Consider the following 22,009-nt stretch of genomic DNA (forward strand, 5'->3'; position numbering starts at 1 on the left):
GCTAAAAGATGGCCCCGTGGTTGAGAGCGCTGGCTGGTCTCTGAGTTTCTTCTGCCTTGAGCGCCTCCCTGGTGATGGATTGTGATCTGTGAGCTTGAAAAGCAAACGAGGAGGACCCTGTCCCTAGACTTGTGCCAAGGCCAAATCGCGGTAGTCTTGTGCCAGCCTGTAGTTCCCGGTGGGGCGTGTGCACCCACTACTGCGCAAGGGCAGCTGCTTGCAGTGTATGGGTGCAGGTGTCCCCAGGTACACGGCAGCCATGCTGGAGCACCTGACAGCCAGCTGAGACCCTGGAGCTGGTTATCTGCAAGGACGAGGGGCTCAACAAACTGCTGGACAAAGTGAGGCTTGCGCAGGGCGGTGTCCTGCCCAACATCCAGGTGGTGCTGTTCCTCTAAAAGACAGAGAGCGAAGGGCAAGTGAGGCTGCTTGACAGGGACTTGACAGTGTCATGGGGAAGGTCCTTGGGGTTTTGCCTTTGCCTCTTTAGGACCTGCCATCTCGGGCAGTGGAGTCTCTTCTCCATTCTTTGTGTTCCTTGTCTGTAGAGCGAGCTCGCTAGCACTTTAATGTTGCTGTTGGGGATTCGAGGATGCGAGCTAACATGAAATCTCACTAAACATGACAGGACAGACCCACTCATAGCCAGCAAGTGTCTGCGTCTATATGCTTAACAAAGGACTCGCCTGTCTTTGTGGGGAGCAAATTCCTTCTGTCTCCTTGGCTGTCACAGGAAGAGCGCAAGGCTCTGTGGCATCCACTGTAAGCCCTGGATCTTCTCTCCTCGATTTGGCAGCTGTCACATATTGCCGACACAGCACAACCAAGTGTAAGGCACAGCTTGCCTTGATTTACATCTTCGGGTGTTGGTGCTATTTATAAACAATTAAGAAAAGATGCGGAAGCCTGTTTATGGCGAGCTGGCAACGTCAGCCAAACGCGGAGAAATCTGTTAGCGCAGCCTGCTCATGTGTGAGCACAAAGCACTTAAATAAACACGCACACTCGCTCACATTTAAAGTTTCCTCTTAAAAAAGTGACATTCTGGTATCGGCCAGATGGTGTACAGAGCCTTGTCCTAACAGGGCAGCAGTGTGTCTGTCTGATACCGGAAACCTGAGCTGTCATAAGACAGTAACTGTGATGTCTCCCCAACCTTTCTGTCCACTTACGGGGAGGACAAGATGGATGGTGTCACCTCAGAAAGAATTCAGGAAGTCATCTTCCAACGTCCTTCTATTTAAAAAAGGAATATTATAGATTCTCTCTCTCTCTCTCTCTCTCTCTCTCTCTCTCTGTGTGTGTGTGTGTGTGTGTGTGTGCATGAGAGTGCAGGTGCTTGTGAAGGTCAGAGGCATAAGATTCCCCTTTGCAGCTAGAGTTACAGGTAGTCAGGATGCACTGGATATAGGTGCTAGGAACTGAATTCAGACCCTCTGCAAGAGCAGTTCCTGCAGCTAACTGCAGAGCCCTCTCTCCAGCCCCACCTCCCTGGTTAACATCCATTATCCTGGACAGGCAGGGACTTTCTTCCCTACTGTGTATTTCTCTGTAGCTCTGATTCCCGATTCTGTATTTTGGTTGGTCTGTCTTCACTTGAAAAAGAGATTTCTTACTATATAGCCGCTGCCTGGCACAGAGAATACTTAATAACCATTTGTTGAATGATTTCCTGAATGGACTGGAAGAGGCTTGTCCTTTCTTTTGTCCCTTTTGACTGTCATGTGATCAGGGACTATAGTAAGTTGAGTCCCCAGGTCACTCTGGGTAGATGACTCTCCTCAGGTGCTTAGCTGCACTGTGTGATCCTAGAGTAGAAATCTGGGGATATCACCTTCCGAGAGGAAGCTGTGGGTCACAGGAGACATGGTGTACGTGTGCAAGTCGCAGCGTACAGTCAAGTCACAGTCTGTAGCCATGGGTGGAGGTCTCTGTACTCACAGAGCGACAATCAAGGCCCAGTTTTGCTGCAGGTCACCTGGGTGCAGTTCTGGCCTTTTGTTGTTTACCACTGAGCCATGTACCCAGCCCCTGAAGCTGCTTGGCCTCTTGGCTTCCCCCACACTTCCCTAGTTGTGCATTGTGTGGTGGGCCATAGATGCAGAAAGGAAACCTGCCGGCTAGAAATGGCCACACGTCTTGGGTCTCAAGAAGGCAGTACTTTTGAAGCCCTCCAAGTCCACTTTTCATGTACACCTTATCAAGAAATAAAACATAGAAAGAATTTTATAGAAAAGGAAAATTAATCAGTGAAGAGCATTAGAGTGTCTGTTTATTCATGGTCTAGAATCGAGGTACAGTAGGCTCCCATCTAAAGTGCTACTTGAATCCATTAGTTACCATGGTGTGGGCAATGGTTACTGGTGGCCTTAGACAGATGCAGTCCTTGCTCTATCTCAAGACCGGGCATAATCATTTTAAATTTGCATGAGGGAGAAACAGATGGCCTGGTGAGTGACTGGTCAGGTGTCGGGTCATTGATAGCTTTCTCCTTCCACGAATCGCCCTGGGAGTTGGGACCAAGAGCTTGCTGAGACCTGATTATCATCTATCCCAGCCAGCTGGGTTCTCTTCATGCCTGGCTCAGAAAGATTGCTCTTTTTACAGCTAGTGAAGTGCATTGTTGATTATCTTGGAATCATGAAAATTTTACTTATTCTACCCCAAACTTTAGAAGTAGAACTGTCCAAAGATGGTCCTCTGTATTCTTTTTAAAGAAAACCTGGGTTTTCTTTCCTTAAGTGTATAAATCAGTTGAGATCTTCTTTATGATTAACTGAGTAGTTTGTAAGTTTAAAAAATGTGTGTGTGTGTGTGTGTGTGTGTGTGTGTGTGTGTGTATGTGTGTAAGCCAGAAGGAACAGCAGATGCCCTGGAGCTGCAATTATAGGTAGTTATGAGCCACCTGGTCTGGGATGCTGGGAACCAAACTTGGTTCCCTCTGCAAGAGCAGAAGGTGCTCTTAACCCATGAGCCATGTGTCCATCCCCAACCAAGTACGAGAGGGTAGTTGAGAAGGTAGTTTCCCTTGCAGCATCTCCAGGATGCTGGGACAAGAGAGGCCAGAGAAAGATGGTACTGGCAGGATTCTGAGTTCTGTGGACCTTAGTGTCTCTGTTTAATGTTGAGAGTTCTGAATTTGCGTCTTTAAAGGTGGAACCTCTTTTCACCAAAGTGCTTGGGGCCAGAGTACCTCAGAATGTAGTGGTTTTGTTTTGGGTTTTGAAGTTTATGGATGTCACTGGTCAAACATTCCTAATTCAGGACTCCATAGTGGAGCTGCACAGAGTTAGAAAGTTTAGGATCCAGGAACATTTCCGGCTTCAGAGTTCCAGCCTTCATTTTTTTTTTTTTTTTTTTTTTTTTTTTTTTTTGGCTGTGTCTGGGGAAAAGACAGAACTTGGAGGAACATTCTTGCTCATCCAGTCTAGCCATCCAGGGTCTTGTGGAGAGGGCACGTTTGGCATGCTGCCCGCCTGGGGTGAGACGGCTCTCATAGCCCATCGCCACGCCCGAGTCTGTCCTGGCTGGCACCATCTTCTCAGTCCTTCCCGCACACCCATGTGGTGTCAGGGTGTGTGACTCCAGAAGGAGTTTTCTGCAGCTCTGGGACTGGGGTGACAGAGGGAGGCAGTGCCAGCTCTGGGACTGGGGTGACAGAGGGAGGCAGTGCCTATGCTTGTACAGATGAGAACTGAAAATAATGTCCCCAAGCAATGACCTAGCCAGAGTATTCTGGTGGAAAGTGCAGGCATATGACACCCACCCTTTGAATCAACAGGAATTTGGAGAAGTTGGGGTGCAGGAGGCCTCTTAGCTTTATCAAGTTTTACTTTGCACCCCGTTGGGCACACTCTGCATGCATCCTTGCTAGTCAGTCAGGCTTCCAGCAGGCTTCCTCAGCAGAGGGCCTCAAACTGCATTCCTCTCAGAAACTATTCTTGGTATAAAGAGAATACTTTCGCTATCAAGGGGGAGGGCACTGCTAAGGTCTGGGATGGACTCCCAGCTTTGGAGCCTGACTGCCTCAAGGCTTCACCCAGGCAAAGCGGTGGTTGACCAATGATAGCAGAGCTGGGAGCTGAGACTCCTCGGGGCGCTGCTGCTGGTTTTAGCTTTTGAGCCAAGCTACCTGGCAGAGTTGTTTTCTCTGCCCGGGCCCCACGCTTCTCCTGGCTGCTGTGCCCTGCGCCCCTGCCGTCCACTCCTGGGCTTCAGTGGATCCTTGCACCATCAGCTGGGATGGAGCCCACAGCTCCTGGCTTTCCAGGGGTTTTCAGTGTTCTTAGGGGTTGGGCTCTGGGCCCTGTTGGTTGAAGGACTTGTTGCTGAAGGCATCTGTGTGAGGCATGCGTGCTTGTGTGAGGTGCACACTTAGTGCTGGTTAGGCTGGCATGGATGGGGTCAAGTCAAGGAGCCAGTGGCAGTTGGTGACAGCTGTCTTCCTCATGTGGAGACTGCCTCTACACTGCAGCCCTTACTGCTCCCTCTGCAGCCTGGTCCCTTTCCTCCCACCTGCACATGTCTTTCCTTGGTATTCTTGGCCATTTTGACATTCAGTTTGGGGGCCTGAAAAAGAATGGACATTTTAGACAGGAGAAGACCATAAACGATTTTCTGTGGTGGACTGGGCAGGTTCATTCTGGACACATTCAGGTTTTCAGGGTTTGGTGATAATTGGAGTCACTGAGAATGTTATTCTTGCAGGATTTCCTCAGTGCCACTTCAGTAGACACAGCTAAGCTTGCAGCAGAATAGACGTGTGGGGCTGTGGCTGTTGTCTGGTGGAAGGGAGGCATGTGAGTGTGAAGATCATTCCAACCACTGAGGATGGAAACACATCTGGCTTTTTTGCCATCTTCATTATTAATCATGGAGGTTAATGATGAGTTCTGGAGCTTGGCTCTCCCAAGCCTACGCCCGCCGTTTGCTTTCCTTTGAGATTCCAGCCTCACCTATGGCCACTACCAATCAGCTGGCGTCTTAGGTAGGCTGAAACCTGTTGACCTTCTTGCTTCACCCACCCCTCACTACTCACTCCTTCCTGGTACTCAGGTTGCTAGGCCCAGTTACCCGCTCCTTAGCCTACCTTCTGCTGTCTGCTTTTAGATCCCGTGGGTTTCCAGACAGATGAGCAGAAGCTACCACACACTTCTCTGGGGGTTCAGAAGGAGCAGAGACTCATGAGTTCTCAGGCCATTGATAAAGATGAGGTCTTGGGCTCTGGGATGAAGGCCTTTGTGATATCTGCCCGTCTCGGAGAAAGACAATTTCTGGTCCCATCCTGTTTCCAACAGGAACATTCCAGGTTGCCGTAGTGCATTTTCTGTGAGGGATTGTTGACAGATGAAGGTTGTTCCCCACTCAGACAGTAGTTGTCAGGCAGTACACGGGAGCCCGTGTTTAGTATGGCCTTCATGGATTGACCCTCAGAGGTCTGCAGATCCAGGGAAGGCACATATCCGCACTGTGGAAATCCTGGGTGGGCAAGAGTGGGGAAGTCTTCCAGGTGTAAAGCTTGCCTCATGCCTCCTCCGTCAGGGATGGTCAAGTATTCTCAGCACACTCCACCCTCTATCCCAGCATCAAAGTACTCTGAATGTTTCTTTAAAAGTCTCCATTTATGTGTATTTTATTGACATGAAATTGAGACTATGGAAAGGATAAACTGAGCGGGGGGGGGGGGATAACTAAGGGGGATATATCCTTAAAATGTGGTGTGTGTGCACGTGTGTTGTGTGTGTGTGTGTTGTGTGTGTGTGTGTGTGTGTGTATGTGTGTGTGTGTGTGTGTGTGTGTGTGTGTGTGTGTATGCATGTGTGTCCCTGTCTTTATATTGCCAACACTGTCAATCCTGGATCCCTTATGGAGAGTTCTCTTAGCTCACAGTAGTGTGGCTGAAGGTTGGTGACCAGGTGACCTTGAATTCCCAGCAAATGGCATCATGAGAACATAGAGGATAACTTGGACAGGACAGGAAGCCAGGGAAAGATCAGGGAGGGGCCAGAAATATCTTCCACTGGGCTCTGCTTCATAAAGGTACTATCACATACTCTTTTCTCAGCCATGCAGAAGACAGAGCTCACAACACAAGAACCCCTGGGGCCACCCTTGAACCTTACCCAAACTAGAGCAGATAAAGGCTTCTTAGCATTTTGTATATGTATACGTATACGTACATGTACATGTACACGTACATACACATATCACATACTTAATGGGGAGAACCTGAAGGGCACTGGTGGATCCCCCTCTTTGTTTATTCTGAAATAATTCAAACCTTTGGAAAGGTCTCAAAGGAGTCTGTTTGTCCTTCATTCTGGGTCCCCCAAACATGGCCCTTTCTCTTTGTGTGCATTTTCTTAGGCACGTGAGTGTGAAGCCAGAGTGCAGAGGTGGGAGGAGAGACTTTTGTAAGAGTGACCTGAGGGGGCAGGTATGGCGGGCTAATTTAAGCAGTGGTGAGAAGCCAGGAGAGGTGACTGCATCTCGAAGGAGAGCCTAGGGACATTTGTTTCTGGGTTGGATAATGGTGGCGATAGAAGCCAGGGCTGCCCTGAGCTCTGCTTTGTCACTGTCCACATCCTGCTCTGAGTAATCCGGAGGCATCTCACTCGAAAGCCCTGTTTTCCCTATAGTTCCTAATCCCGTGGAGGGCTTACTTCTGTAATCCTTTAGCCTGAGGCTGCCCAGCTTGACCTGCACCTGGGATTCGTCAATGCCACCAGCATTCCACAGAGGTTATGAGTTCGCCACAGAAGGCTCTTGGAAATAGAAGTTGGGATCTGGAGCGGGGTGGGGGTGGGGTCTAAACTGAGTCAAACATCTGGGAAGGACTGTTGTCTAGATGGGACTGGACAGTGTGTGTATGTATTTGCATATGTATTTATATCACACACACACACACACACACACACACACACACACGACAGCTATTTTCTCACCTATGAAGTGGGTCCCTCTCAACACAATTCATTACTGTTAACAAAAGAGGCACTCGCTTGGAGGAACAGCTCCCTTGAAAAGCACACGGGAGATTCTTGTGGGTTCCGGGGAGGCAGCACCAGCGGTGGCTTGATGAGCACTGACTGCCGTCCAGCCACGGAGTGGGGAGAACTCTGTGTTATCTGTCTGTAAGTTTTCCAACCATTCTTTGGAGCAGAGAAGAACCCTTGATAAACTTCTTTTGTGTAGTAGATTATACTGATAATGAAAGTGGCAGTGGCCAGGATTTGTTGAGGGCTTTATCTGTGTCAAAGACTGTGCCAGGTGCTCCACATAGGACATATAACATTCATAGTCAAACCTCTGGCCATCCTGGATTTACAGAGCGCACTCAAGGCTACCAAACTGTTGTAAGCAGAACTTTCAGGACCCCGAGACTCACGTCCCTGAGGAACCTGGCTCTTGCCCATCCTGCGGAGTGTGGCAGCTCCAGTCCCTGAAGCGCAGCCTGTGAGACAAGCCTTGCCTCTAATTTGCTTCCATTAACACCCTGGCATATGTTACTCAGCTTGAGGTGCCCACCGCCTTGCCTCCTGTTCCCACATGCTGGGGGGGGGGGGGTTGGGTAGGGGGAGGGAAGAAAACCATCTGCCAGGGGATCCAGGAGGAGAGACAGATGCCAGCCTTGCAGCCTCCGGTCCCCGGAGAGCCTTGGCCCTTCCTCCTTGGAGTTTTAAGGCTGTCTCGGGCCTGCTGTTGGGAGCCCTGAGGCTATCTCTTCTAGCTGACAGAAGAGACTTGATGACACAGTCCCTGGCCTCAGTGTCTGCGGATGACCGGATGAGAGGAGCCCGGGATACAGAAGCCCAGTGGCACGCTCTGTGGACAGCAGGATTGCAGGGACCAGTGAGGAGAAGGCTCTGCGATTTACGAGGGACTGACTTCCTGTAGAGGCCTGCTGCAGGCTCTTTGAGAAAGCTGCTGTTCTCACGGCTGGCCAGGCTTCCCAGTGCCCCCTGTATTGCTTTGGAGTCTGTGCTAATCTTCCCAGTGCTTCCACGGTGTCAGAATAGTGTGCTTTGCCCTGGCTTTCAGGACTTCCCTTTCGGAGTTTTATTTCCCTGAGCACAGGGAGGCAGACACAGGGAAGCTTGGAGGTTGTGGAGGCTCTTTTCTTGGTTTACAAATTACCCAGTGGTCTCGGGGCTGGTGGGATTTTCCACTGGGTGGGTGTGGCATGGAAACGGAGGTGGCCCCTCTCTGATGGCTCCTTCTCTCCTGCGGCAGGCAGCTCTTGCCTTCTTAGGGGCCACGCTGCCCATGCCTTAGCCTTGACTTCCCTACAGTGGAAATGTGACTGAGGCTGCAGAGTCGGATGGTAGGTTCCTCATAGAAAGTGGATGCCAGGGTCAATCGTGCCCACCTGCCCTGTCCCTACAGGGATGCAGAGTGTGAGCTGTCCTGTATGAACATGTCTTGGACTATTATGGAACAGCGGGAGGCGGTGCAAAGAAGTGTGGACTCATCAGAGATGTTAGGGACATCCATGTGTTATGCTACCTCTGATGTGGTAACTTGCAGGTGTTAGTTTTCTCCCTCTATGTTTGGGTCCTGGGGGATGGAACCTAGGTCATTCGGCTTGGTGACAGATGCCTTTACTCACGGAGTCATTTCAACAAAGTTACAGTTTTAAGAACTTAATTGGGGGCAGGCTTTTTATTTAATAAAGTAGGGAAGAGTCATAGGATCAGGTTAGCCAGCTAGCTGTCTGGATGTCCCCCTTGGAGATGGCAGAGGGTCTGTGGAAGTTGCCAGCCAGGGTTCCTCCTGTGTGGAGCCTGCTGTCTCTGTAGTTAGGTGGCACCGGCAGTAGTGTGGGTTTAGCACAGGGGCTGTGTGGCGCAGGCTGGCAGGACACAGGCGCTGTGGTACAGGCTGGCAGGATGCATGATTGTTCATTTATTTCTCCCTTGTGGCTTTTGCTGTCATTGTTCCTATGTTTGGAGGTGGTGCCAGGGCCACTGTGCCCATCTGCCACGTCCTTACAGGAGGATAGAGTGTGAGTAGTTCTTTATGCCATTGTTGAGCCTTGTGCCGTTGAACATGCTTTTGTCCCTGGGCATTAGTGTCTGTGTCTGTATGGTTGCGACCATAGCATGGTGTACTGGACACACCTCCTGGTTGTTCCTGAGACTTGGAGGCCCTGTCACTGCGAAGGAAGCTAGTCATCCACTTTTGAAAGGATCACAAAGGAAGTAATACTCTAACACCTGACCTATGTAGCTTACACTGTGCCCAAGGCAAGGCAGTTACTCCTCCCTCCGAATGTGCACCCTGTGGGCCAGTGCTTGGTGCATTCCTGACCTCTACCCTGACCTGGCCAGCTAGCTGTATTTCATCAGGATCTTTGGATGAAGACAGAACTGGTTTGGCTTGATGACTCCTGTTCTCTCAATCTGCGTGAGCTGCTGGTCTCTCTAAACTTCACTTTTTCTCACCACCACGATGAGAAAGTCCACTCATGATGGTTTTCTTTGGCTCCTTGCTTTCCTTTGTGTTTGCATGTATGCTTTCTCACTCCCTCTGCTTGGAAGAACCCCATGTCTCCAGTGGCGAGTGGCATGCCCTGAGTGGTGGTGGTGGGTAGGGGCCCTTCCTTCCCTGATGCAGAGAGGTAGAGCCTGCCTTCCTCCTGTGGGAAGCCAAGCAGGCGCCCTACCCCGCTCCTGATTCGTTTATTTGCTGCCAACCAGTAGTCTTTTCTCAAACGTTTATTTATGCAGATCTCATATTACCAGATAAAATAGTGTTTCCTACTTAACCCGTTCACCTTAACCTGTTGCGTTTCTCCAGATCGCTGCTACTGTGGCGCACAGAGCCCCAGTCTCTGAGTTTAGAGCTCCTCCTTAGCCCAGGAGGGAGGGGCCCAGACTCTCACATCCTGATTTGGGCTAGCTCTGATTGGCTCTGGGATTTCATCTGCTTTATAGATGGGCGTTCCCTTTATTTAGCTCTTTTAAGAGATTTGCCTGGGTTTATGTGTGCATACTTTATTTCTTTTTACTGCTGGGGATTACTCTGAACTGAACACAATGTAATATATTTACCCCAGGCATTGTTTTTTTTTGGGGGGGTGGGGGGGCTTTTGAGACAGGGTTTCTCTGTATAGCCCTCCCAGGCATTGTTAATGGTCCTCTAGTTTGAGCTCGGGCTTTGGCAGTTTTGTGTGGCTGCATACAGTAGTGTGTCCTATGTAAATCTGTGGGCATGGGTTTTTGGGCACATGGTGGGGGCATCTTTAACTTTAGGATGCTGTCACACTGTCCTCTGAGGATTAGGGGTGGGATAAGGTCCCACCTCCCCTCCCACTGAGGAAATGTGTTTCTGTTGTTTAAACTTTAGTCAGCTGGTGAATGCCATGGTGGTTTGGTTTGTGCATCTGCATGAGTGACTGCAGAGTCTTCCTCTTCATTTGGTGACATTTTATGATTCTTCATGGTCAACTGTCATAGCTCCTTGGCCCGTTCATTGCCCGGTTGCTTGCCTCTGTGTGCTCTTGCTGGGTTGCTGCTGGCAGAAACACTTTGTCAGGCACAGCCTTTCTATGTACTCTCATTTAAAAAACTAATTTCTTTGAAGAGTTCTGTTTTTTAAGCATATATCAGTGCTTTTGGTTTTTTTCGTGGAAGTCTGAGGCTTCAATTACATCTTCTCCTAGGTGTTTCATGCTTCCCTCATTAGTCTTTGCTAAGTTTATATTTTACGTGCTCAGACGAGAGAGTTTGTGGAGGCTTTGTGGTGATTGACAGGGCTCACTAGAGGGTGTCTGCATTCCCTGACATGCTGTGGTCCACACTGCCTGTTGCCTCTAGGAGGTTGTCACTGATGCTCTCCCCATCTTGCCCAGACCCACTGTCCGACTGTTACGTTATGTTCTTTCTTTGTCTACCTTGGAAAGACGGGGCTCAGGACCCTCTGGTTTGTGACCAGGCCAGGTCAGATGGGACCTGACCTCACTTAGGTGTAGGACTGAGGCTGCCAGGGATGCGTGGCTGAGCTGGGGGATTGGATGTGAAGTTCTTGGTGCATTTAGGTGACCCATAAAGTAAGACCTTTATGGTAAGCAACTCGATTCTTAAGATTGAAACTTAGATTTTGGAAATTCAAAGTTTATTCATCGAAGCACAGTTTTCCTGAAGTTAATAACTTTTTTATTCGCATGGAAACAAACAGTGTAACAATGAATCCAGCTATAACACTGTTAGCCAGAGATGAAACAAGCCGCTCACTCTGTATCTGAAAAAGCCAGGGAAACTGGGGAGTTGCCAAGGTATGTGCAGGCTGCTATCCCCGTAAGTATGGAACTGGGCGCCATGCCCCTTGAAGTAGATAGCTTGCTTGGCGCCCTCAGCAGTGGTGCCTTCAGGTGACTGCTGTCTGCTTTCTGTTTCCGTTGGTTTGCTTTTCATCTGAAGAGTTTACAACACCATGGGGATGGCTTTTTTCAAAAGTGATTCACTTGCCTTAAGTTATCACAGCAAAGGTGATCTTGGAAAGCTGACATAGGTCTGTTGGCTAGATGACGTTTGCATTGGTTTTTTTTTGTGGTGCTGGCTGTTGATCCCAGAGCCTGGAGCATTTGAGACAAGCCTTTTGGCACTGATCCATACTCTGGCCCACCAGCTTTTTCATAGTTATCAAGATTCTGGTGTGTGTGTGTGTGTGTGTGTGTGTGTGTGTGTGTGTATACCCAGATATTTCCACAATGAGTTTCTAGTTATGTAATGTTCACATTTTCCTTCAATGAATGAAGGGTAAACGTGTTCTTCCCAGGACTGTGGAGATGCTTCAGGGATGAAAGCACTTGCCCCACAGATGTGAGGCCCTGAGTTAGGATCCCCAGATCTAATTGATGAAAAGGCCAGGTAGATGTGGCAGCCACCTTTAATTCCAGCCTGGGAAGGTGGAGAACAGGTTCCCGGACTAAATTGCTAGTGAGATTAGCTATATAGGTGAGGTCTGGGTTTGATTAACAGACCCTGGCACAATGAATAAGGTGGAGATCAATCAAGGATGAGACTGACCATCAACCTCCTCATGCACATAAACTCACACATGCACATACCCCACACGTGTGTGCCGTACATATGTGCTCACATACATGCAAACATCCACACACAGGAAAGTGGAAAAAGAAAAATGAAGCATAGCGCCTCCCTCTGCTTGTAGGTTACTGTTAATAATCATCTCTTCCCTTCATCTGGCTTTCACCATCCTGGCTCTGCCTCGGTGCTCATTCTGGAATTATCTTTGCAAAATGGAGAGAAATCAAGACCACCTTTTCTTTAAACAACAACAACAACAACAACAACAACCAAAAACACCAAAACCAAACCAAAACCAAAAAAAAAAAAAAAAAACAAAACCCTTTGCCACATCTGATCTTGGTGCGCATGGCTCTGGAATATGGGAACAAAGATGTCCAGGATTGGATATTACTCATCTTTGAATTTTGAATACATTCTTTTGAACATAGTGCTGGACAACTAGTTAACTAAATCGAGGTGAATTAAACTGGATTGATGTAGGTGGGGGCGGGATACCATGCTTCCCATGTCATGCCTGAATTCTACTTTCTAAGAGACCTATGAGTTTCCTTTCAGCGGGCTCTTCACGTGAACCTGGAACTCCTGCCCTGTGATGCTGCCGATGACTTGCGCTCTGACAGCAAAAACCACACCCAGATCCTGCCTGCCTTAGCTTGGAAGGGCGTCCTCACTTGGGGCTTCCTTGAATGATCATCATCATAGGTTCTGGGAAGGATGGGGGTTCTCACACCCGTCCTCAGGAACTCCTCCTAACCTGCCTCTAACTCAGCCCACAAGGATGCTCAGAACCACTCCCATGCTCTTAAAGACTTTCTTCCTGGCACAGATGGATATTCCCAAGATTCTTGCAGCATCTTCCTGTAGCCCAGCAAATTGCCACTGGTTCTCCTGACACAGGAGCCTGCTGAGAAGAGATTCAGGTTAAGCTCCCACCAGTGTCTGGGCTGAGGATCTTAATGTACAGCCTCTGGGTCTTCGCAGCTGCCAGCTGGGCAGCTGACTTCAGATTCAGACATCACAGTTTAAATAATCATGTCTCCAGTCACCCAGCCTCCCAGATGATGGCCGTCTTGGTTGTTAAGACCATCAGATGCTGCCCTGCCGAGGGAAACTTAAAGATCCAGCAGCCTCAAACTGTGGCTGCTACTTCTGGGAACTCAGAGGCCAACCTTGAAGCTGCCTCCTTGGATTATCTGCCGAGGCCAGGGGAGATGTTTGGAAGAATCCGCTGGAGGAGCCTGAACTGTAACCCTAGAAGGGAAAATATGCATGGCCGCACTCCGGTGGTGGCTGCTTCACTTCCTTACAGCTGGAGTGCCGGGTCCCTTCAGTATTCGCCCAAGAATGAGCTCCAGCAAACGAGGCCCTGTCAGGGGTGGTAGCTGCCCAAGGGGGACTGGTCTTCTGCCTCGTTTTTCTTCACTTCTAAAGATGTCACAGAAGACTCAATTGCTATTCAGGGACAGCATTTTTTTTTTTTTTTTTTAAATCTCTGGAGTTTTCTTTTTAAGACCATCTCAAGGATCCTGCCTGTTAAGGAAACCAGTGAATTGTTTTGCCCCCCAGAGCAGGTGCCTGTTGGCATCGTGCTAGACATTCCTGCAGGGATGCTCACTGTGGTTCCTGACTGCAGATTGGCTCCTACCTGGGGGTAGAGACAGACTTCCTCTTGGTACAGAGTCAAGTGGGATGGAATGAGGGTACTCGGGAGAATGTTTTGTGGGGAGGTTATTAGCAATTCTTGCGTCCTTGGCCCCAGTCTGTGTTCCGAGATTGGCATTTCATCCAGCTTGGGGTACTGGATGCCAGGGCTGACAGAGGAGGGATCCCCTGTACAAAGATTTCCTCCACAGCCGGCTGCCACAGGCCAGGCACCTACTGTTCATAATCTCATTTCTGTCACTTGTTTTGGAGATGATAAGATCACGAGGGACCAATGAGAAAAGAGCATGGAAAAATGTTCATGTGTTAGGAGGCCACTGGTTAGTGTATGTGCAGTCCTCGGACCAGGGTCCAGCAGGGAGAGTGAACTGCGGCCTTGAGCCACGCTAATTTTAGTCCTGGAAGGGAAACATCCTCAACTGAAGAATTAGTTGTCCAGATCAGATTGGCCCTTGACCATGTCTATAGGGCTTTTCCTTAATTGCTAATTGAGGGGGGACAGCAAGCCCACTGTGGGAGGTGCCATTCCTAGGCTGGTGAACCTTAAGAAAGGTAGCTGGGTAAGCCAAAGAGAGCGAGTAGGCAAGCAGGGTTCCACCTTGGTCTTCAGGTCTTGCCTTGGCTTCCCTTGGTGATGGACTGGGAGGCAGAAGATGAAGTAAACCCTTTCCTCCCCTAGTTGCTTATGGTCATGGTGTTTATCACAACAGCAGAAAGCAAGCAGGAGCAGAGCTCAGCTGGAAGCTTAGCCTTGAAGGATTAGACTGTGGCACTCCTCCAGCCCCTCTGTGCTGTGGTGATGGGGCTCTTTGAATGCTGTCTCAGAGGAGTTGATGCTTCTTACCCAGAGGACAGAATGCAGTGTCAAGTATGAGAGGAGAGTTGGAAGGGTTCCTCCCCGGCCTGCCTGCTGTGACTCCTGGTGTCTTAGTTAGGGTTTTACTGCTGTGTACAGACACCATGACCAAGGCAAGTCTTATATAAAACAACATTTAATTGGGGCTGGCTTACAGGGTCAGAGGTTCAGTCCATTATCATCAAGGTGGGAACATGGCAGTATCTAGGCAGGCATGGATGGCACAGGCAGAGCTGAGAGTTCTATGTCTTCATCCAAAGGCTGCTAGTGGAAGACTGACTTCCAGGCAACTAGGGTGAGGATCTTATACCCACACCCACAGTGACACACCTATTCCAACTAGGTCACACCTATTCCAACAAGGCCACTCCTCCAAATGGTGCCACTCCCTGGTCCAAGAATATACAAACCATGACACCTGGTAAGGCTTTGATTTCTGTCAGTGGCTTTGCCCAGGACCTCTGTTACCACATCTAGAAGGTGAGGCAGTGCCTGCCTCAAGACGGCAGCAGGGTGGCCCCAGCAAGCGGGGACATTCCCATTCCCCCCTCTTTCCAGAGCAATTGCCTCTCCTGGTGAGCCAGGCAGGCTCAAGCCTGCAGCTGTGCAGGTGTTTAGTGTCTGTGTTCTAAGAGGACCCTTCTCAGTGTTTGCTCCGGAATGACCTCAATTGCTCTCCCTTCCCACTGCCCATGCACAGGTGGCTTCTCCAGGTCACAGTGGGACTCTTGCTTCATCCATGCCCCCTGACTGTTCCAGCCCAGTCTCTCTTCATCATGACAGCTGACTGTTGTCCCTATAAAGTACTGTGCCCCTATGCCCTGGTGTCTTATAGATAACGCAGACATAACGTATACTTTCTATGAACTAAGTAAGCCAGCTGCCCCCACAGTGATGTGGTTGGGTGGGCACAGTTTGCCTTTCCTGTAAGAGCTGTCAGTTAATGTCCTATGTTGTTCCTGCGGTGATATCCTGGTGCTTTCTGTATGGATAGGGCTTTAGGTTTTCCGAGGCCAAGAACAAGCCTGTTCTCACCAGCTGATGAGGCTTTGCCCACTGGGCCATGTCACTGATCCAGAGCTAGCTGTCTAAAGACATTTATTAACTTAGGAAACAACAGTCAACATTACATATTAACGTGTGTTAGATAATTTATTTACCAAAACAAGGGAAGTAGAAAGAGACATTGCTAGCTACTTCTGCCGGCATGTTTGACGTCAGGAAGACAGCTATGTTCCTGTCTACGTTCCATCTTGTCTATGTAAAGACCAAGTGCCCTGGCTCGGATAAGTAGCTAGGAAGGAGGGCTGGTGAGATGGCTCAGTGGGTAAGAGCACCCGGCTGCTCTTCCGAAGGTCCAGAGTTCAAATCCCAGCAACCACATGGTGGCTCACAACTATCCGTAACAAGATCTGATGCCCTCTTCTGGAGTGTCTGAAGACAGCTACAGTGTACTTACATATAATAAATAAATAAATCTTTAAAAAAGAAAAGTAGCTAGGAAGGAGAGGGTTTTAATGGCCTCTGCAGAAAAATGATGACCACTTTCTTTGCACTGTAAGCAGCACTGCTGCTTCTGGTACTGTCTGGCTCTGGCACACAGGAGACGATGTCAGGGCCTTTGGCATTTCGGGGGGATCGTTCACAGTGGCTAGGTGACATTTGCTGTACCCAAAAGTGATGTTTCTGAGAATCACTCTTGACCTTGTTAGAAAGCACAGTGTTGGGGGCTGTTGGGCTCACACTGACTGACTCCAACTCCAGAATACTTTAATGGAACCTCAAGAAGATCATTAAAAAAAAACAAAACAAAAAAACCAAAAAACCCCCTGCGCTGTTTCCTTAGAAGGGATGAATGTAGTTAGCTTTGGGGTGAAGCTCTATGCCATGTCCAGCACACAGGATGCTCTAGCTGGTGGCTGAGAAAAAAAGAAAGCATGAACGAATAGTTGTAGCTGTACTTGTTTATTCAAGTCAGGTGACACAGATGGCTCCAGGCTCTGTGGCTTCTTCCCCAGACTAGCATGCTGCTCTCTGCAGGAGGGCTTCCAGAGCTACAGCAGAGGAAAAGGGTCAGTCTTTTTTCTGAAAGGGCCCTTAAGGTCTTAAGGGTTGAGACTTGATAAGGACAATAGTTTTACTACCTGAGTAATGTCAGGGATGTATTAAGGGCACTCTTGAGGACGAGTGGCTCTCAGCTGTGGAGAACACCATACCTTTAATAAGGCTAGGTGACAGTGCTTAAAGCTAGTGTCAGGGTTCGAAGCTTGGTGCCAGTGCTTGAGGCTAGGTGCTACTACTTGAAGCTTTGTGCCAGTGCTTGAGGCTAGGTGCCAGTACTTGAAGCTTTGTGCCAGTGCTTGAGCCTGGGTGCCAAGGCTTGGTGTGTTCATGCATGCCGTTTTGCCCTTGTGTTTATTTGCCCCATCATCGCAGTGGCGGGAAGATAGGGCCTCACTGTTGTGAAACTACTGTGGACCTGCCAACACTGCAAAGGGTTTAGACTGCCCTGCAGCTCACACCGTCAGTTAGAATTGTTGATACAACCCTGCATTCCAGACTCGCACAAACTGCCAGTGTCTGCCATCATTTGAGCGGGAAAGACATGAGGGAGGTCACCACCTGAACTGGAACCTTGGCTGTCCTGACACCTCATATCCTTACTAGGGTGTGTATGGTCATCCTGGTGGTGGGTGCAGCTCAAAAGAGCAGGTTGGGGATGAGCTCTGGAATCTGTGTGCTGGTGGTTATTTGAAAAACGATGTTTTAATCTCTGATCCCTTTGTGGACACTGAGATTCAGTGTCACCCACTGACATGGAACGCTATCTACTTTGAGGCCACTCCATCTGTTGGCTTTGGCTCTAACTCTTCTCCAGTTGAGCTTTGCTGCCTCGAAGTAAGGATGAAGGAGCCATGCATGTGTCAGGAAGATCATGAGTCTGCCGTGGGCCTGGCTTAGCATTCTTGCTTCTTGTGTTGAAATGTATGATATGTCGTCCTGTGATCGGACTGGCCATGAGCCACTGAAGTGAAGCTCACATTCCTGTTATGTCATCTGCAAACCCTCAGCCTGACTAACAGTCAGTCCCCTTCTTCCTCTCTCCTTTCTTTCCAGCAATGGAAGAGTTAATAGTTGAACTCCGCCTCTTTCTGGAGCTCCTGGACCATGAGTACCTCACATCAACTGTCAGAGAGAAAAAGGCTGTGCTCACCAACATCCTGCTGCGACTGCAGTCATCCAAGGGTGAGTCCCACGGGCTGCCTGCCGGGCATCCTTGGTCCAGATTCCCAGGCTTCCAAATTCTCTTTACCTCACCTGTTTCTAAACTTCATTTGTTCTCTTCCACTGCGTCCTCTGACACTATCCCCTCCGTGAATTCTTTTTCCAGTCGTCTCCCTCCTTGCTGTCTGGTCTGGTCTCAGGGAGACCTTTCACAGTTAAGCGGAGAACCGTGATGCCCCCACCACCCGTTCGCGGGATTGCTGTAAAGGATCAGAGAGGATAAATATTTGCACCATTCTCCGGGGGGCTCAGGAAAGGCTACTCCTGGTCTCCTCCCCACCCACATCTGTGGTTTTGCTTAATTCTCTCCAGGCTTTGAAGTGAAGGACCATGCTCAGAAGGCAGAGGCCAGCAACCTGCCGGCGCCACCCCAGATGCCTCTGCCCGAGGTTCCTCAGCCGTGGCTGGTGAGTTGACACACACCCACCCACCACCCCGCACTGCCTCCGTCAGGCCTGTGATGGAAGCCAGGGGTGAGAGGCTTCTCTCTGTCCGATGTGCTCCCTAGAGTGTGTCCCTAGGGTCCCGAAGCTGCTGAGAACAGAAGGAGCTTGAGTTTCTCTGTAGAATCCTAGAAACGCAGGTTTTTGGAAAGCTGTTAGGACAGGTGACGGGGAGTCAGCGGTCAGAATCTTGTCCAAGGAGTCTGAGGACTTTACCCGCTTGTGACCCCAGACATTCATTGCTGTGTTCAAGGGTGGATTTTTTTTTTTTTCTCTCAAGAGAGAAAAAAATGTGCGCATTACAGAAATGTACGTTTCAGTTGAATTGATGTACTTCGAATGGGCTCGGGGGTCTCTTTTTGCTGTCTTTTTCAAACTGGAGATGCCCTGAATGCCACTGCTGCCCCCCTTTAGCTCTTCCTGTATCTTCATAGCCTGCAGCTTGCTCCACCAGGAGGACTGGCGTTCACCCAGGTGAGGGGGAAGCCGTCCCTTGGCTACTCTTTCCTCATTTGCTTTGTCAGGTTGGGGTCTGAGCTGGAAGAGGCGGGGTGATATATGCCTCATCTGTCTCCGCAGCCCTGTCTGCTCCACGTGCTGTGGCCCCCTTGTCCATGGTGCCTCTTGCAGAGCGCTGCACCTTTCTCGGGCTTTACTTTGTTCTGTTGGGACAGACATTGAAAAGGCTCAGTCTGCGATTGCGCAGAGGGAGATGTTGGTGGCAGTAAGGAGGTACCACTAATAAAGCCGTAATTGTAACAGTGCGTTGTAGTCAAAGGGATGTCAAGCTTGGTGGCTATTTATAGAACTTTCCACACAATGCTTTTGATGGACTAGAGACAACGAAGGCTGTAGAATGTGATAGCCACAGATGGGGGGTAGGGACAGCTGTTACTTTATGTAATCCTCATGGCGTGGCTTTTAAAAACCATTGAACACTTTATAACAGAGGTTCTCAGCCTGTGGATCAAGACTCCTAGGGGGTCTCAAATGACCCTTTCACGGGGGTCATCTAAGACCATCAGAAAATATTACACTTCATAGCAGTACCAGATTACAGTTATGAAATAGCAAAATAATCCTATGGTTGGGGGTCACCACAACACGAGGAAGTGTATTTAAGGGTCACAGTGTTAGAAGGTTGAGGACCTTCTGACATACACGCTCTATAGCATGTGAGGAGCGTGGCTGCCAATGTTTGGAAGAAGGTTCTGCGGATACGTGGTTTACTGTGGGTTATTGATGAACAGGGAAAGCAGGAATCGTTTTCTGGCATGGCCTGCCTACAGCTGGTTCTCAGTCAGGCTCGGGCTTGTCCTCCGACCCAGCTCCAGCACTTCGTGGGCCCTGAAGAGTGTGGGGAGGCAGAGACCTGCTTGTAGGAGTCCGTTTCCTCCTTCCACGTGGGATCTCCTTCGGGTTGTCAGCCTTGAGGGCGTGGTCTTCATCTGTGGAACCATCTTGCCAAGGCCATAAGCTTATTTATTTATTTATTTATTTATTTATTTATTTCTGAGACAGGGTTTCTCTGTGTAGTCCTGGATGTCCTGGAACTCACTTTGTAGATCAGGTTGGCCTCGAACTCAGAAATCCGCCTGTCTCTGCCTCCCGAGTGCTGGGATTAAAGGCATGGAGCTTATTTTTAATCATTGGTTTCTTGTCCTTTCTGGCTGTAGAAACTGATTATTATTTATTATTATATCACTTGCTATTTTTAGCTACATGAAGTCATATTCCAAAAGTATTTCATTCAGCAAAATTAGTACTTTCTACTGGTAAACTGTTTTTCCAAAATATGAACTGGATGGAAATCAACGGTCCATTATTTCCTGGTTTAAATGGCTGCTCTAGACAAGTTTTGAACCCATGGCATTTTGTGGCAGACCAACATTTGGTACCTTCTATTCCATCGTCAACATGCTCTGTCTTGGGAGTGTCTCAGGATTGAAGGGGAAGAATGGATACCTAGAACGGGGGGGGGGGGGGAGGGGGGGGGGGGGGGGGAAGGAGGTTGTAGGGATGACATGGCGTCTTCTGCAGCCTCCAGCTGCTCTTTCCTGGAATGCACATCCTCCAGGGGCCCCTTGGATGCCAGTTTCAGAACGAGAGTCCCCTTCCTATCTAGTTCACCCAGTGACAAGTCGGTCAATACTTAGGAAAGAGCCTGCTGGCTAGGAGCATATAACATTGCCCGACCACCAGTCTGGTCATTTTGCAGAGGGTCATATGGCAGTTCAGCCATTGGCCAAGGCACTCTACTACACTTTTATGAGGGCCTTTTGAGGGTAGTGGGGAGATAGTCTCTCTGTATGTAGTCTGGGTTGACTTGGAATTAATTGTATATGCCAGGCTCCTCCTGCCTCGACCTCCCAGCCCTGGGATCACAGATGTACTCCATCCTGCCCGCCTTTCTCAGGGTTCTTAGTGAAGAATGAGTTTGTCAAGTGTTCTGGTCAGTCTGTAAATTCAGGTCAGGCTGCCTTTGGCATGGCTTTTGGCCGGGCACCATTGATTTTGAAGGCTGACTTTATGGTGAGTTTGCTTCTTGTAAGGATGGACTGGGAAGGAGACCACACTGGGCAGAGGGACCCCAAATGAAGGCACAAACCCAAGAGTGAGCCAGATGTACCCGGAACCACGTGAGTGGTAGATCCAAATCCTAGGATTTGGGTGGGTCATGCCCAGAGGAGGTGGCAGAGCTGGGCAGGCTGACGGGTGGGAACTGTGAGCTTGTCATGAAAAATCATGGCATCAGTCCTGGTTTGCTTTCGGTCATGGTGATAAACACAGCGGCCCATTTAGTGGGGGAAGGGTTTCTCTGGCCTATGTGTCCTGCTCACTGATGGGAAAAAAAGAACAAAAATCACAGCACAGCGTCTGTGACTTACACCAGCTACAGTTATTTTCCATGTTTGCAAACTGACTCTGTACTCTGGTTTTTGTCTTTTTGTGGCTTATAGCATCAAATACTGCCTTCTGTCTGTTGCTATAAATACTTGTTGCTGTGATAAAAATGACCATGTTGCTTTTCGGGAAGAATCTGGAAGGCTTTGGAATTTTCTGCTAGAAAGCCATTGGATGCTCCAAGCTTACTGGGCCATTCCTGCCAGGGCTTAGATGGTGGGAGAATTAGGACAGTAGAGATTCCAGCTGTGTTTCAGAGACAAGCAAGGGCTTGATCAGGAATTGGTTCAGGGGCCAGTGGAGTGAGTGATATTTTGACTAAGAATCTGTGTGTGTTGATCATGATGGGGCTGAAGAAGGAGCAGGCAGGGGTCTCAACTCCCCAGTGATGGGCTGGGATCTGGAGTTGAGCCAGATGGAAACCCTTTCTTCTCTAGGTTGCTATTTTATCAGGGTATTGTAGCCACAGCAACAGAAATGGAGCTCATTACTGCTTAAGATCATTTAAATATGAATTATCTGTTTATTCCTTTTGGTTGTCCCAATACCCCAGCTTTCTGAAGTTACTATCTCTTGTCATTTTTCAAGTAAATTAAAATTAAAGCATTTGAAAATGGCTTATGTGTCCTCCCTCCCTCCCTTCCTTCCTTCTCAGACAGGCTCACAATATAGACCTGGCTGGCCTCAAGCTCACAGAAATCCGCCTGCCTCTGCCTCCCCAGTGCTGGAATTAAAGTCATGCACCACCATACCCAGCTTCTTCTTCTCCTTCTCCTTCTCCTCCTCCTCCTCCTCCTCCTCCTCCT

The 22,009-nt window shown here is 49.1% G+C and overlaps 1 protein-coding gene across 2 annotated transcripts in view; it reads left to right on the plus strand.

Moving 5' to 3' along the window:
• Afap1 (actin filament associated protein 1) overlaps positions 1-22,009 on the plus strand; it is a 106,325-nt gene that overhangs the window by 23,905 nt on the left and 60,411 nt on the right. For both annotated transcript variants that reach the window (XM_021210879.1, XM_021210878.2), the window contains exons 2-3: positions 17,689-17,817; positions 18,169-18,263. In XM_021210879.1, coding sequence (XP_021066538.1) covers positions 17,691-17,817; positions 18,169-18,263 — 222 coding nt within the window. In that variant the 5' untranslated portion in view covers positions 17,689-17,690. The remainder of the gene's footprint in view (positions 1-17,688; positions 17,818-18,168; positions 18,264-22,009) is intronic.

The sequence above is a fragment of the Mus pahari genome, chromosome 13 (genome assembly GCF_900095145.1).
Source record: "Mus pahari chromosome 13, PAHARI_EIJ_v1.1, whole genome shotgun sequence".
Classification (NCBI taxonomy): domain Eukaryota; kingdom Metazoa; phylum Chordata; class Mammalia; order Rodentia; family Muridae; genus Mus; species Mus pahari.